The sequence below is a fragment of the Drosophila willistoni genome, assembly GCF_018902025.1.
Source record: "Drosophila willistoni isolate 14030-0811.24 chromosome XR unlocalized genomic scaffold, UCI_dwil_1.1 Seg144, whole genome shotgun sequence".
Lineage (NCBI taxonomy): Eukaryota > Metazoa > Arthropoda > Insecta > Diptera > Drosophilidae > Drosophila > Drosophila willistoni.
The window spans coordinates 7,820,091-7,837,133 of NW_025814057.1; the positions used below are offsets into that span (position 1 = coordinate 7,820,091).

At 36.6% G+C, this 17,043-nt stretch overlaps 1 protein-coding gene across 1 annotated transcript; it reads right to left on the minus strand.

Annotated features, from left to right (window-relative positions):
- Nucleotides 1-6,057: 6,057 nt before the first annotated feature.
- LOC6638800 (uncharacterized G-patch domain protein DDB_G0278987) lies at nt 6,058-16,374 on the minus strand. Its single transcript, XM_023181654.2, has 3 exons — nt 15,927-16,374; nt 7,143-7,430; nt 6,058-7,067 (listed from the first exon to the last, which is right to left on the minus strand). Exons 1-3 carry the CDS (start codon nt 16,011-16,013, stop codon nt 6,276-6,278), a joined length of 1,167 nt encoding a protein of 388 aa, XP_023037422.1. The 5' UTR covers nt 16,014-16,374; the 3' UTR covers nt 6,058-6,275.
- Nucleotides 16,375-17,043: the final 669 nt, after the last annotated feature.

The window sequence follows — 17,043 nt, forward strand, 5'->3', positions numbered from 1 at the left end:
CTGATTTTATTTCCTCCAACTCTTTTGCAGTACTCTTCTCTTCGTCATACACAGAGCCAGAGGCAGCAAAACAATTGAGTGCACTTTACGCTACTTTTGCTGCTTTTGCTTGTTGCATACTTTCAGGCACTGTTGCTGCTGCTGCTGCTGTTGTTGATGCCTCACGTAGCAAGGAGGCAAGCAAAAAGGCAGTAAGTCAGTCAGTTGGTCGCTAGCTCGCTCTCTCGTCTCCTGATCAGCTTAATAAGTTGCAGCTGCTGACACAATTTTCTGCTTCTTTCTGGCCAGTTGAGACTTCTTACATCATGCTTGGACCGAAGCTTTACGCCTCGTTGAACACTCAAGGAGTGGCACATAATTTCCTTCATTTATATGTACTCTGACGCTGACTCTGATGACTCCGCCCACTGCATCGTCACCATCGTTTCTTTGGTTTTTCACTGGTGCTTGCGAGATGCTTTTTCTCTCGTTGTCTACTGATTGCATTACTCAAGTTGAGGTCCTGTTGTAGCCCTGTTGTCAGTGATTGAATTTTTTTCCTTTTTGCTGGTCGATTGGTTGCATCAGCCCCCCCCCCCACACACACACACTCACACAAAGAGAGCGCAGAGCTTTAAGCGCATTAAAAAGGCAACCAAGTATGTGGCTGTGGCATGTGGCATGTATGTATGTGTGCAGGGGTTGTAAGCATGTGGATGTGGCATGTGGCATTGCGTGCTAATTAAAAGGCCCAACATTTATGCAATGCAACGACCACACACCCACACAAACACACATTCAGACATACATATAGAGAGACAGACATACACAGAAGAAGAGGCAACTCAACAAAAGGCGGCCGTCATGGCAACCGCCGCGTCCATACAATTGAAAGCCCTACTCGCCGCTCTGCCAGTCCGGTTCATCTGCTTTCTCTCTCGCTTACTCCCTTTTGGCAAATAAATCGCATATAAACAGCAGATAATCCAAGCCAACATCATGGCAAATGCCCATTCATTGAGTTGGTTTCGGTTCCTTTCCCTTTAACCTCTTTTACGTAATGCCCAGCCAGCAACTACAAGGATTCCTCCAGGAAACTTCACCTCCAACTCCCGAGAAATCCTGCCATCATTCTCATCCTCGTTGTCGTCATTATGGATGCAGTTCTCGCATAGTCAATACGATGAGTTTATTGATTTTCCTTCAATGTTTGTGTGTGTGTGAGTGTGTAGATACATGCATACATACATATGTACATATATGGACAGGTGGAAGTGAATCATTTCGGGAGCATGACTTTGCTTAGAATGCTTAGAAATGTATATATGTTTCTTTTTAAATTGGGCAAAGGGCTAGAATAAGTTTTAGTATCACGAAAATACTTCAAAATGCACAACATACGCCGATATCTATACTTATATGTATGTATGCATCTTCCAATGAAGTAGAAGTAAACAAATATTGTCCAAGGTTTTTTTGTTTGCTCAATAATATTTCATTTCATTCATAAAAATAAACCAGTTGAAAAAAAGGCAAGCAGGTTTAAAAAGAACAGTTATCGTTTTTCTTTAAATTGCAAATGCAAACTAACTTTTCATATGGCAAAAATGAAAAACTTTTGCAGAATACAACATGGCGTATACGTTATAATTTTCATAAACAATCTTCTGTACCAGATTTTCATGGGCTTCTCGCTTTCCAATTTTTTTTTAAAAAGTCTCGTAAATCTTTCGCTTAAAATACAACATTTTTCTCAATTTTTCCTATTCTTCAATGCTTTGAATATCTTTGAAAACCTTTTGCGGACATATTTTGTGTCGTTTATATTTATACGAAAAATTTTAGCAATTTCCTCTTCCGTGCTTTTAGTTTCTGCACTTCGTTAAAACTGTTGAAATATAAATCAATTGGCGAACCATGCACCAATTAAAAGTATTGAATTTCATATTTATTTCCGTTCAGTTTCATTGCTTTCAGTTTATAATTCATTCGTTAAGAATTCATATGTATTAATTGATGCCACATTTTCATCCGCACATCCAATGCTTGCCAATTTTTCCCATCATCCATTTATTTATTTAATTTTCTTTTTTTGGCATATTAATTATCCGTTTCCTGTTCTAAGAACTTTTTTGTTATATCCTTTGATATGCCAAATAAATCATACACAAACACACACACACAGGCACACATAACCCTTGACATCCTTTCGCCCCTTCACATATGCAACATATGGTGTCTAACTCTGTCTAAACTTTGAACTTTTAATTCTGTTAATTAATCGATATGTTCTCACTCTCACTCCATTTCTTTCATTCTTTGTGGGTGTCTTTTGTCCGTCTCCTGCTTCTTTTTTAGTCTTCTTTCGTTCGGTGTATGTGTGTGTGTGTGTGTGTGTGTGTATGTGATGGGTGTGTGTGGGCAGACAAACAATTAGAAAAGTGAGGCAAAGAAGCCGGGAGCCATCAAAGTTGCTGTGTTGAAGCACCACAAAAAGAGGCAACAACAGAGTCTCTCAATGGACTGGCTGGCTCTTTCCTTTGCCGCTGCCTCCTAGTTTGCTACAGAACGCGGGGTAATAACACATGGCATCGACCCCTAACCACCAGTTTTTCTATCTCCCTCTCCTCCTCTTTCTCTCTCTTTATGTTCATATGATTTACAGTTGCAAACACACACACATACACAGAGAAAAGCCGGCGGCAAAAGTTAAGAAATGAAATTTCAAGAAAATTGCACAAACAACAGGAAGCCAGCCGACAACTGGGGAATGAGCAAAAGAAAATATTGTAAAACTCTTGGCTATAAAGCACAAAATACACGATATATATCGGCAGTGTGGGCGGCAAAGGGGCTGGAGCGGCATTGCCGGTACAATGGGGAAGCAAAAAAAAAAAAAATTGTGAACAACACAAAAGTCGTTATCTTAATTACTTTTATAGCTTCGATTTGCGGCCAAAAGCAGAAACAGAAAACATGACAACTACAAACAGGATAGAGAACAAGAAGAGACAGCAAGAGAAAAAGACACTAAAAAGGGAGGAGGAAGAGCATAAGAAAGCCATCGCAAAATGCTTTTCTATTTTTTTTGCAGGCAAAAACCAATTTTAAGGACATTTTTGGCATGTTGCCTTTAAAAGATCTCTAAACTAAATGAAAATCCGTTTTAGGATATCGATTTATATCGTTACAGCAAATTGATTATAAGTTACCATGTTTTTTCCCATCCTAAAATTAAAAATATTTATTTTGAATACTTCGTATATGCCCAATTAGTCATTTTTTAATTTTGTTGTAAACAAATACCAAATGCAAACTTCAAACCATGAACTTATCGACATATTTCCTTTAATGAGACTTTGCTTCGATTAATTTCTTAAAGTAAAGATGGAATGAAAAGTAAAATTAGTCAAAAAAACTTTCCAAGTTACAATAAAAGGATTTTACGAAAAATTTGTATAAATCTGCAAACTTATTTATTCAGTATTTATTAATTTATTTGTTAAGCACACAAAATAGATATTAATGAACACACCACACGTAGTACCTACATATATACAGAGACTTTCGTTTTAATTTGAAAGCAATTAAATTGCTGTTGATTTTAAATGTTGAAACTGTGAAACATTTGCCAGTTACTCCACATAGCCTATCATCAGAGATATGAATATGAATAGATATGTGAATATGCATATAGGATGTAAATGTATGTATGTATCTAAGCAAAGTATTATGGCATCATTTGCATAATTGGAGAAAATGAAAATTACAGACACCACCAGACAGGTCCGGGCCAGTCTGTTCTGACTCGGCCATTCCATTGGATTTTCATTCCAGTTCCGTTCATGCTGTCAGCATTGAAAAGCTAAACAAACAGGGACCCACAACACGCAAAATGATATTCAAAAACAAGAAGCAGAGCACAATATAAAAAAAGGGTCGCCTGCCATCCTTCCTTTATACACAAGCACATTGAAAGGCACTTCATTAGCGAGTTATGCCTGCAATTGCAATTAGAGACAGCGAGTGACCGAGACGGAGGAGATATAGAGAATTTTATTAGAAAACTAAAGAACCAGCCATAAATAGAGAAATGAGAACGTTTAGCACTGAATTTGAGATCCTATTCTGGCCATTATTTTTTAATTCAACCGCCGGTGGCCATGGACGATTATAGACTATAATCGTTTCCGATTTATTCTCATTTGTGATAATATTCTCTTTGACATATTCCCATGCCATACCGCCCTGATCCACGAGCTTAAAGACCTCTTGGGAAACGCATATGGTCTAAGAGGCAAAGGGAATATAAACTCATTAGCTTTAAACCAATAATCTTTACTTACCCCCAGATCGATTAGTAACAGAATGAATACTAAAAGTTTTCTAGACATTTGGGCCAAAAAAAAATATTTTTTTAAATTTTGAAAAATAAATTTTATACCTGCTGTCCAGTATAGAAAAGCTAGCTATGATTTTCCATTACACAAAAAAAAGTTAGGATGTAGGATGAAAAATCTTCGATCTGATTTAATGAGCATCGACAGCGTTTTTAATTTATTGTCATGATTATAATTAAAACATTTTTCGCAGTGACCTCAATTGCATGTGTGTGTGTGTGTGTATTTATTTAATATTTATGCTGCCATTTTCAGTTATTGTATTTTCATTTCGTTGCATTTGTATAATGATGTAACGATGTGGATTATTAATACTGTCAGCAATTTCATTTATTTTGTAATTTGTTTGCAAATGTTTTTCTTACATTCTTCTGTGCTGCTCTCTGCTCCCTCCACCCCTACCCCAACCCCCTGCTTCGCTTCCACTCTTCGTCTCTGTACTCTGGTCGTTATGCTTAATGGCCTTTTGTTTTATCGTCCTGTCAATGTAGATTTTTTTTTTTGTGTTTTTGTTTTGCTGTTGTTGTTGTTCCTGTTTGGTTTCGGTATATTTATGGTTATATTTATTCACTTGACTGCCAATTGTCGTTTGTTGCTTGTTTGTTGCTTGTAAATTATTGTGTTTATTTTAATATTGCAAATAATAATATCGAATATCAATCAGAGGTCACACACACATTGTGTGAGTAGGGAAATCAGAGAATCAAAGAAGAGAAGAACAGAGGGTAATGTGAGTAATTTTACAGAATTATTAACTTTAAAGTTTTTGTGATTTATATCTCTGTGAAATATTTCAAAGAGAAATATTTATGCACATACAGATTTTGTTTCAACAGTTTGTCTACTCATGGGTAGATCTATTTACTGTTGGTTTAGTGATAGTGTTGATTTGAATTTTAAATTTGTCCACCTTTAAACTTAGTTATTGAATAACTTTTTACTATTTTTGAATTTTTTCAGTGATTGCAGATGCTGGAAACCTGAGTGAGTACTGCACAATTCCTTAAACCTTTTCATCTCAAACATTTTCTTCAGCTATTTCAAGAAAGTGTTCTTCAAAATTTTATTTCACAGCCTTTGATTCTTCTTTGAAAGTGATTGCTTGCTTTGATTTTAATATTTTTAATTGTTTTATTCAGAATAATTTCAATTCACGATTCCACTGTGAATTACGTTTTCGGTATGTCTGTTATTGTTGCATACTTTTGGGATAAGTATTTTAATTACTAACTGGAATTTGTAGAACATGCTTAGCATACTTTTATGCGCTACAACACGAAACCTGAAGCAGCACTCTGCTAGCAACATTTGTTGCTATACCCAACATGTTGCTAAACCTGCCCGCCTGCTCAATGGGGTTTTCAGTTTGAGTGCTTCTCACTCTGCGATGAAACCGCACTTGAAAAATTAATGAGTGCCACTCGAAACGCTAATCACATGTAAGTGAAGCGTTTCCCTCCTCCCTTCCTCCCTCCCACCTACCGAATACCCACCACCGACTACTTTAGGTTAAATCCGTTGATAACCACACCAGAGAGGTCAGGTGGAGGGAAGGGTTACCAATTTGATTTACGAGGGTTGCAATTGCCTTTTTTTCTGAATTTATTTATTTCTCACGTAAAATAGAAAAACTTATTTTATAATATGATACAAAAAAAAAAAAAAAAAAATATAGTTGACTTAAAGTAAATACTTAAAATTACTTAAACTGGCTCAACCTAATATATATATCACAAAATCTTAATTTATGTACATATATATGTGGATATATAATATGTGTATAATATATTTCACCTATCGTTCCCTTTGCAGTGCCGATAAAAGTTTGAATTTGAATTTTTTCCTTGTCTCCTCCTCATCTATTTTAAATTGGTTTCCTTTTTGTTGTTATCGCTTTTAAATTTCGAAATTCTTAGCCTGAAGACTTTTCAGTATGCCCAGCAATTGCAGCGACTCCAGCGGTTCAAAATCATCTGCATATCGTATGGCTGATGATTTGACTATATGTCGCTCTCGTGGCATATCCAGAATCATGGGCAATTGTTCGGCCATTACCGAATGATGTGTTATTAGTGCTTTGAGTGTGGTGAATTGTTTTTTGGCACCCTTTAGGCAAAACATTTGATTGCGTGTATTTTGGATGGCAAAGTTCTTGACCTTGCGATCTAAACGCAAACACAACTCAAAATGTCGGGGTGTACTACGTCTGAGTAGAAAACTACCGGGCTTGGCAGACATTAGATGCTCTTGAGCGGCCTTTGAACTAATACGTGGCTGATACCACGAGCACTCGAGTAATTCAGGCTCTTCGTCATCCTCATCGTCGGTATTGTTGTGATTGTAGCGAATTTTCGAACGTTTCTTGGTGGGTGTTGGACGACGTTTGCTTAAGCTGGTGTCATTTAAGAGCTGACAACAATCGGATATACCCGCATCGGTATCATCTTGATTTCCCTCATCATCCTCTTCGCGGCTGCTGTTCTCACTCGAATCACTAGGCTGGCTACTTTGCCAGCAATTAAGTGAGAGCAAGGACTTTTGCGGCGAACGTTTCGGCGAGGTTTGCGCTGACGATGATGATGTGGATGTTGAAGTTGAACTGCTGCTGCTACAACTGCAATCGGCATCTTGATCCTCCTGATCATCTTCCTCTAAATCAGCTTGATAGGAAGAGTCAAGCAGGTCTTGCTGTTAGCGAAAAGAATAAAACTATGTGTAAGAACAAATATATCTTTGAAATTAGAACGGCAAAAGAAAACTTACCTCATCATAGTCACTTGTCGGCTCTTCAGCATGAAGCTGATGTCTAGAGTCATCTTTTTGTGTAGAAGTTGCAAATAGTTTGCGTTGCAAAAAGTTCTTCATGCTATCATAAACCTTATGAGTGCGGCTCAGCTGTGCCTCTGCTGCTGCTGCTGCTGTTGTTGTTGCTGCTGGTGTTGTTGTTGCCACAGACAAAGTGGGAAACTCGAGTTTTTCCATCAGCGGCTGCTTTTTCTGGTATTCGCCATAAATGTCGGCATAGTCGGGACATTTGATGGCCTGTCTTAACTGGAAAAAGAATAGAAAAAAAAAAACAAAAACATGAATTGCTGTTTGTCGTTGTTGGTCAGCCAAAAATTTGTCTACATAAATCTCAACTGTCTCACTTGGTCTACCTGAGAGAAGTACATGGTTGGTCCTGAAAATCCATTATATATGTCACAGTCAAAGACCTTTGTGTTCTATACCCTTCATTCTATGGGTCATCTCTCTCCTAGTGCTCTACTTTTGTTCACTCTTTTGTTGCCACAATTTGCTTAACCTTGTTCTCTTTTTTTCCCTCCATTATTTGCTTTCGCCTAGTTGGCTTTTCTTTCTCTTTTTTCTCTCAAAACACAGTAACAAATTCAACAACTATGGTGACCCCGTATTATATTGTCCTTTTTCCTTTTTTGCTTTAAAGCGGTCTTTTTGATTATCTTCTTAAAAAGTTTTTCTAAATTTTTATTAATCTAAAAAAATATATAGCTAAGGACTTAAAAATTTCTCTTTCTATAGAATGACAAATGGATCAATGCTTCAATCGATCCTGGTTATGAATTTTAAAGTCCACGCCCCTTGGCAATCACTTGAGAGAGCCAGCAGTTGTCCCTGTTGTTTTCTATAAAGCATGGGTTACACCCCTTTTTGCCACCTTTTCATTTTTTGCATGACTGTGTGTATGTGTTGTTGTGTGTGCGTTGAAGTGTGCACACACTTCAGCACGCACACACGCATTCACAAAATAATGAGCATTCAATTGATGATGATTTTCGAGGAGGAAGTGGCTAGAAAGGACACGACAATGCTTCAATTCAGGTAGTCAGCGGGTATGCGCTTATGCAATTCAAATGAAATTCAATTGAATTGTATTGAATTGAATTGAATTGGTTTTGATTTGAAAATGCTTCTTGCTGCACACAATGAGTGGATAATGAGTGCATGTAAGCATAATAGATTTTCACTCTACAGTTTCATGGATTATACCAAACTCTAATATCATGGTTTATAAATCTACAGGTGATGAAAATTTATACTTGCCGCTTTGATTATTCTAAGCCAAATGTAAAAAACTATCCAACCAAGACCAACAAGTAAATCGTTTCGAGTGGAAGCAGTCATTCTTTGTGTTAACTATTTACAACTAAACAGCAAGTTCCTGTTTTGGTTTGAAATACTTCCGCCCCTCTAAATCAATTTGCATTTCCAATTTGAAAATGTTGTTTATGTGTTAAACATCGAAAAAAAAAACGAAAATACATAACAGAAAGGAAAATCAGAAAGATAATTCAAATTCAAACTAGACATGACCAGAAAAAGGTGGAGGTAGAGACAAGATGGCAAACTCTTTGATGTGGCCACACATAAATCCGATGAAAGCTCCACCAAACAAAACAAAGAAAAAGAAAAAAAAATACAAGAAACAGACAGTGTACAAACGAATAACCAAAAAAAAAGGCGGCGTGAAAATCTGTTTTTTATGCGGCTCAAATCAAACAACAGCGGCGAAACACTGGCGGAAAATGTCTGGAAAACAAGCATTTAATGGTTACAATTTTCCCTTCTCCTTTCCACACACAGTTCATGTTGCCTTGTTACATGATTTTTAATTTATGCAAAGAACTTAACAATAATGGGCGACCCCAAAAATAGACAAAGATAGCCAAAGAGAAGGGGTCAGGTTAAAGAAATCTATAAAAGATACATACAGTAGTGACCAAAAGGTGTTGGATCTCCCCTCTTCTCCCTTGGCTAAACCCCAAACCTGGTCTAGTATCTAGTATGTATCGTCTTTTTCTTTTGTGCGTGCTAATGCAATAATCATGGGTCTGATCCTGCCCTGCGGAAAGGTAACTCTAATTGATGATGAAGCATAGCTGAAGGCAACTTCCAACGCCGTCTCCCATTTCCATCATCTTTTGTTTGGGTTTTTCTCTGGTCCGAGGTGTTAGCATATTATTTTTTGGTATCACCGAAAAATGTGTTACAATAAAAATTGAAAACACTAAGAAAACACTGAAGAAGATAGTTTCCAGGTAAGCACGCAGACAACAGGCAGGCAGGCAAGCAGGCAGCCAGCCAGCCAGCTGGCTAAAAGTAACAAAAGGAAACCAAGAACTCTCTCTATCTCTCCTACCTAAACCTTCTTTTCATTCTTATAAAAACAGTTGTTAAATTTTCATTTATAAAGCATTTAGAGTGCAACATGAATTCAGACTGCGAAGGGATATAAACCTATATAGATAGATGGCCCAAAATGTGTTGCGCGGTGGGGGGAGAGGGAAGAAAAATTAGTTGAAGTACTTTTTTCGAACCTTTTATGTTGTTGTTGTTCTTGTTGTTTTCTGTGTGGGTCTTGATGAAATTATTGAAATGTTGTGTTGGGCCACTTGAATTATTCTTGCCATGTAACCCATCAAGTAGCAGTAGATAGACATCCAGACATATGCCAGAATTTTTTGGTAAAGCATTTTGTCTGTGCGTGCGTGTGTGTGTGTGTGTGTGTATCTGTATGTTGGGAAATTTAAGCAGCTGTTTAAGGACCCAGGCAAAACCCACCCACCCATCCATAACCCACGCTTATTGTCGATTATTACTGCTTGTTACCGCAAAAACCACTTTTGACTCACAAATTGGGCAATTGTCATACTCGATTTCTTTCCCTCTTTGCCACTTACTAACATATTTCCCTTACATATCTTTTATTTTTATGTTGGGCATATGCATTTTGCTGGTAGAACAACAAATTGTATATATATATGTTTCTGATCAGGCTGAAAATTAGTCTAGTCAGCAGGTCTAGGATTCTATCTAAAGAGTCTTGCCGAGTATTTTCTCTGATGATAATGAATATCCTACTTATATAGAGCATATTAACTTTGTCGGATTATAAAAATTCTCATTGACTTGTGCCGTTTTCCAGTTTGTATAACTTGTAAATTAGTTAAAATATTTGAAATATTTTTGGAATAGACATTTTAGCTTTTAGTTCCAGCTAATTTGACAGTTTTATTTTATGACAAAAACTGTGTTCAAATCGGCAGCTCGCTAGCTCGAAATAGCTAGATCTAGAGAAAGAGGGAAAGAGGGAGAGAGAGACACACACGTGTTAGTTCATTCTGAGGCTTTCAAAATGTCAGCCGGAATAGTTTATGACATTTTCCATGGCATGGCACGCGGCGGACTTTGTGTTAAACACATTTTTGTCTTGCAACAGATGAACAAATTTATGAACTTCTACAACCAAAAAAAAAAAAAAAAATAAAGACTCTTTCTTCTACAAAAAAGAAAAAAAAAAACAAAGTTTTACCTCATAAAATGATTTTAAGGTTGAAAACACACACAAAATCTGTTTTTCTTTTATAGTTTATTTCGGGTTAGTCTCGTTTTTTTTGGTAAAATTTTTATTGCAATTAGCTGGGAAAAATCCTTTTGTTTAGACACATGTGGCATGTGGCATTTAAAGTTTTTCCTACGCTTTTTTATGCGTTTGGAGGTTTTTTTTGTGGCATTTTTTATAGGTGTAAAAAATTGGGTCGCCATGCATCGCATCAAATTATTGAAATGTGAAAGGAATTGAGTTAAAATCGGAGGGGAACCAAAATGGTGGGAGGTGAAGGCTCCATAAACTATTTGATGAGTTTATTAAATGCAAATTAAAATTGTTATATTCAGCTTTTCTTTTAATTGCATTTTATGAGGGTAAATAAAATAAGATAAAAATGCTAGCGGGTGAGAGAATTCTAGAATTCCAATTGGTCAGTTGATAATTAAAATTCAACAATTTTATTTAGCTAAATATGGTATGGGAAATAATTTGGAAATGAGAAAAAATTTCATGGTTAGTTTAATGCTGTGTTCTATCATTCTTGCCAATGGGACAAGAAAAATGAGATTTTAAAGCAAACTTTAGATTTTCATTTTAATATTCTATATAATGAAAAGTACCCCCAAAGTTTTTCAGGCCACTCCCAGAATTTCTGTGGCTTTCATTTTCTATCTTTTCAATGCTCAGCATAAATCTCTCAGCACCTTTTACTTGTCATTGGGTCTTATCAATTCGTAAACGAAAATAGAATCGAACTACATATACTAAAGATATATAGCTTAGAGAATAAAAAGTCTGTTTACCAGTTCGTTTCGCTGACAAACGTTTTCAATTAGTCGCCGCGTCTGGGCAAAGATAAAAGGGCCAACATATCCAGGGTCATAGACAAAGTGCATGCACACACACACAACAGAACGCCAAAAAGGAGAAAAAAAACTAATAAAAATTCCCAACGATAGATAGATAGATAGACAAAGACACAGACAAAAAGAGAAAGAGAGCAAGCGAAACAAGCATATGTCGCTCTTAAGTTAGAGCATTTGTTAGATTAGAATCTGAAACAATTAAAGCAACAGATAAACACTTTTTTCCCTCATTCTAGTTGTTGTTTTTTTTTTTCGCTTGCCAAAGGAATCTTGCTTCAATTACATCTGCTTAATGGTTGATGCAATGCTCTGACGCCGACTGGGCGACGCCTTGTACTAAGTGGCATCATAATTCTCATTTAAAATGTTTGCCACCAGGCCAGGGGCAAGCGTATGCGAAGGGGGCAACTATTTAATTCTAAAATTAAATCAAAAAGCAATGAAGTGAAGCCTTTAAATTTTGTCTTACACTCAAAAAAAATGAAGAAAATTTGGACTTTATCTTCGATTAGAGATATGAGACATAGACTTAAGAATTTTAGGAAATTACTATTTTAGTCGCATAAAATTTTTTAAAGTTCGTAGCTTGTATCATAAGAAAGTCTAAGTTAGCTTCTGAAGAAAACGCAGTCAAAGAATTCCAAACTGATTTTACTAAGCGTTTTTAATAGTCAGTTGACAGTTCTTTGTTTATGATCTAGACTAAAACAAGATGGATCAATTGTAAATTTTGTCTTGATTTTTTTCAAGTGTAGATATTTTTGAATGCACTGTAAGAGAACTGAAGCAAGTTGCTTGTCGGTTGCTCCAATCTGCCCTCTAAGTGTGTGTGTGTGTGTGTGTGTGTTTGTGTGTTTAGCTTGTTGTTTCCCCATATGATCAAGGCCAATGTGATTAATGTTTATGTGCCTATAAGAAGCATGTTCTACATGTGTAGAGATAGTTTGCTTTTCATGGATTTCTAAGTGTTTTAATGTGCCCACAATTTGAAAAATGCATCTGAGATTTATGCAGCACTGCGCAAATTTCAAAAAAGAAAAGAAAAACTCCAAAACCAAAAACAAAAAATTGATGAGCATAATTAAATGGGGGGCTCGGTTGCTGATGATGGCCTCGTTGTTGGCATTTTGCATGTGCATTGTTGTAATTTATGCTGACTGCTGACGCGCTGGTAGTTGAGTAGACGGGTAGATGGGTAGCTGGGTATCTGAGACTGGCCCCCGTCGTTTGCATTTTAGAGTAAACAACAATTTCACTTATTTTCATGCCGTCTGCCCCATCATCATCATTGTTATTTTTACGCTCGACTCGATATAAAATTTGCTGCTTTTCTTTTTTTTTTTCCGCCTGCCGCATGCCACACGACGACATGATGAAAATGTAAAGCAAATATGCAAAATGTAATACAAAAAGAAAAAATATACGAAAAACGAAAAAAATAGACTAGAGCTTTCAACGGTACATTTTTTTTCGCAACAAGGGATCTTCCTATTACCCATTCCAATGCCTAGACAACAGGCAACAAATAGTTTCAGCTTTGGTTTTTGGTTTTGAGTCTAGCCTAGGGGGAGGGCAACATCGGGCTAGGCAAACATCATATAGTTTATCATCGCAGTTCGTTGTCCGTTTGCTTTTCATATGGCTTCCATCCAAAAAGGATTTGCTAGACAAGAGACAACGACGATAGCAAAAAAAGAAAAAGAAACAAATAGAAGGAATGAAAAAAAACCACACACTCGAGAAGGGACCTGGCACGACTAACGAGTTATGCTAGACCACAGAGTACATCGACGACAAAGCAGACTGACCAGAGAAAACATTGTAGAAGCTGCGACTATAACAATAAACCATATTTATGGTAGGTCTTTATGGTTATAACCCAAATAGGACCAGGACAGAATAAGGCGTATAGGACCTTAGTTTTTTAAGAACTATGTTACCTTTTCTGAAACAATGTGTTGATTATAAAGAATCCTTACTATCTCTTGCATACTTTTGGGGGAGTTGGCACATATTTCATAGATCACTCTTCCTGCAAAATAAAATGCCAAGTGATTCCTAGACAAACTAATATGCACTTTAATTGCCTAATACAAAGTACAGGGTATAAACAGTACATAGAAAAGTGTCTAGACCAGAAAGGTTTTAAGTGAGCGCGCAGAGTCAAAAACAAAAAGTTAAGAGGAAACAAAAATTGTTCCTTTTCTCAGTTTTGTTCATCAAATTCAAAAATAAGAAGAAACATTTTTCTTTTTGGGAAATTTTTTTTTTTTCTAGGTAATTCAATTCCCCCAGCTGTGATGGCGGACACACCTACTAGAGGCAATCCTTTTGGGATGAGAGAGGGAAACACCTAGCAAGCAAAACAACAACACAAAATTTCCATAGATCAAAAGCAGAAGAAGACTGAACAAAAGTCGAAAAAAAGTAGCATCATTCGTGCTATGTTTCGAGTAGTAGTATAGTGTTAGTAGATAAAGTGCCCTGGTCAATGGTTTTGGGTGTCAATTCTAGTGAAAAATGACAAGAGCAGAAAAATAGCAGCAGCAACAGCAGCAGCAGCATCCATCCAAACCATCTGAACAATGATGAAAAATGCCAGCAAGAGCAGCAGCATCCCACAACATCACTCAAAAAACAAGAAAAGATAAAAGAAATAGAGAGAAAAAAAAAGGCAAAAGGCAAAACGCAAAAACTGTCATTCAGTTTGAAATTACAAACCAAGCAAAGGAAACGAGAGGAGGGAAAATTCAACAAATATTTTGATAATTTTTTTTTTTTTGTTTCTTGTGAGAGTCAAAGTAAAATGAGATTTTCCTAGAGTTAAGCTCTAGCTTAAGAAATCTATGATATTCAGCTACCTGAATCTCAACTTATTTAGGTCTTAATTAAGTTATTTTGTCAAACTAATCAGCTTTACGGAATCAATTTGACAGAAATACGAATAGGGGAAGGGAGGGGAAAAAAGTATCATTAGCCAGACGTCGCCATCTGTTCAAATGGCGGGTGATAAAGGCTAGTTAGGGGTCACCCATTCACTCTCTCGTTTTCCTTATCGCTAATCAAATACAAATAACATATGTATGTCTCCAGCCCATTCCAGTTAACCAGCTTGATTTATCAATCAATCATTATCTCTCTCTAAATACAAACATATATACTTAAATCTGTATATGGAAACATATGTTTTCATAGCCCAGATTTGGGTATTTATTTTTTTGTGATTTCGTTTTTATGCAAATCATATTTATTTGATTATGTGATTTAGTGTTTGGCTGATTTACGTCGACAGGAGAGTTTATTATGCTTTGTCTGTCTGTCTGACACACTGTCCCTCTCACACACTAAATCCCCTACTCGTCTCCCTCTCACTCTCTCTATCGGTCCATAGTGTCTGACATAGTAAATCATTTTAATTGTTGTCGTTGGTGTTTGGTATTTCCCTGTTGCCCACTGGCCCGCCTCATATTTTCCATCCATGATCATAGAAAATAGTGCCCTTACTGTGTGTGTGTTTGAGTATGGGAGGGGGGGAAAAAAATTATGTAAATTCTACATACATCGATGAGTGTATATATACATAGATATACAATATGGTGTAGGTGGATTGTAAGTGGCTTACGTGTTAAGCTTCACAATATTGTGTCTAGATGAGTGTGACATTTTTATAGCTTTAAACATAGATATGCTAACAGAATTATGCATCCATTTCTTTCCTCTATCTACATATTATATAGGAATCTGTCATATACATATGGATGGAATTTATAAGATATATCTAAGATATTGTAATAGCTTTGAAATTTGAATTCATTTTAAGAATGTTAAAAGTTCTGACTAATCCAAAGAGTACCTAAGTTATTGCCCTTTTAGAAATTTTATAGAATATTTCGTCTACTTTCATAAACTATATTGAATACCTATTCATTCAACTTTCAAAGATATATAAATTGTTCTATATCATATAGAAATCCTATTTATTAAATCTATTTCGTAATTAGTAATGTATAAGATTTAAATCTAACTTTTTCTTCTTCTATTTTCATATATTTTAAAAAACTATTTTGAAATATACTTCTTATAGGACTACATACATAGACTTCCTTTACAGGAGAGATTGATATAGAAATAAAGTAAAACTCCTTAAATTGGAACTATAATATTGTATATGTTTAAATATATTTTATTTATTTACTTTCCAACTTAAAAGTTGTTCCATTCCTCAAAGAAAAGCCTCTATAAACAATCTGTTGGCTAAACTCAACTAGTTAGCCCTTACTATTCTATATATAGTATAAATATCTATTCAAGGGCATTGTGATCTTAACTTACCATCTTGTTTTTGTTCGGTGTATCCTTTTTGCGTTTGTTGACATTATCCGTGGCGCCAAAACGATTATATTGAAACAGACGACCCATTTTGTGTATATATTATTTCTTTTTTGGGGTTTGTTTACAGTATCTTTGTTTTCTAATTTATGTTCTATTTCACACACAAATACGCAAAAAAAAAAAACAACACGAGTGAGGGTAACGAAGGGAAAAGCCGATTTAGATGCAGTGTGGAACTCGTAATATCGGAAAACTTATTGCGTTGTTTTTTCGTTTTTAGTTGTTGTTGTTCGTTCCGTTTTCGAAAACTACTTGAAAATGTTTAATGAAACGGCGATTGGTTGTTTGGTTGCTTGGTCGGTCGGTCGGTCGGACGGTTGTACCAGGAGTACTGCGAGGCGATCAGTGCGACGTGCGCCGAGGGAATGATGGGCTACAACTGAATGCATTCGAAAAAATACAAGAGCTCGAGACGCAGACTAAGGCAGAGAAGAGCAGAGAGTGAGAGCAGAGCAGAGCAGAGCAGAGTGGCAGAGCGGCAGACGGCGACGTCAACCGGCGTTGTTCATGCATTTACCGCTAGTTCATTCTGTGTTGGTGAAATGAAGAAAAACTCACAACACACACACAAACACACACACACAAGAGACACGGGAAAATAGTAGGAAAAAAACCCACTCAAACAAAAAGCGAAATGAGAAAAATTACTACACTGAAACAAACAGGGAGATTCGAGGCAGGCAGAAAGCAGCAAGGCGAAAGGAGAAAGGAACAGCAAAATAAAGTTAAACAACTTCTGTTTCTGTTTTGGGCATACTCTGAATGAGTAACTGACTGCCTGACTGCCTGGCTGGCTGACTGACTGACTGACTGACTGAGTGAGTGACTGACTGAGCGGATGAGTGAGTGAACGAATGAGCGGTGGGTGGTTGAGTGAGTGGAGTGCCGTAAAATGTAGTATAGTCTTCTTAGTGGTGGTGGGGTGAAAGACGTTCAACAGGGGGTAGCTAGATTTCATATGCATATAGTAGAGAGTAGGCGGTAATTCTACCGGGTGAGTGAGTGAGTGAGTACGTCCAACTTCAACAAGTACCGTATGCGGGGTGAGTGGCGGTGG

Excerpts from the sequence above, each read along its gene's own strand:
- LOC6638800 (XM_023181654.2), bottom strand. The coding sequence starts at position 16,013 with ATGGGTCGTCTGTTTCAATATAATCGTTTTGGCGCCACGGATAATGTC. Across the intron at positions 7,431-15,926 it reads CACCGAACAAAAACAAGATG|TTAAGACAGGCCATCAAATG; the intron begins GTAAGTTAAGAT and ends TTCTTTTTCCAG. Across the intron at positions 7,068-7,142 it reads CGACAAGTGACTATGATGAG|CAAGACCTGCTTGACTCTTC; the intron begins GTAAGTTTTCTT and ends TTTCGCTAACAG.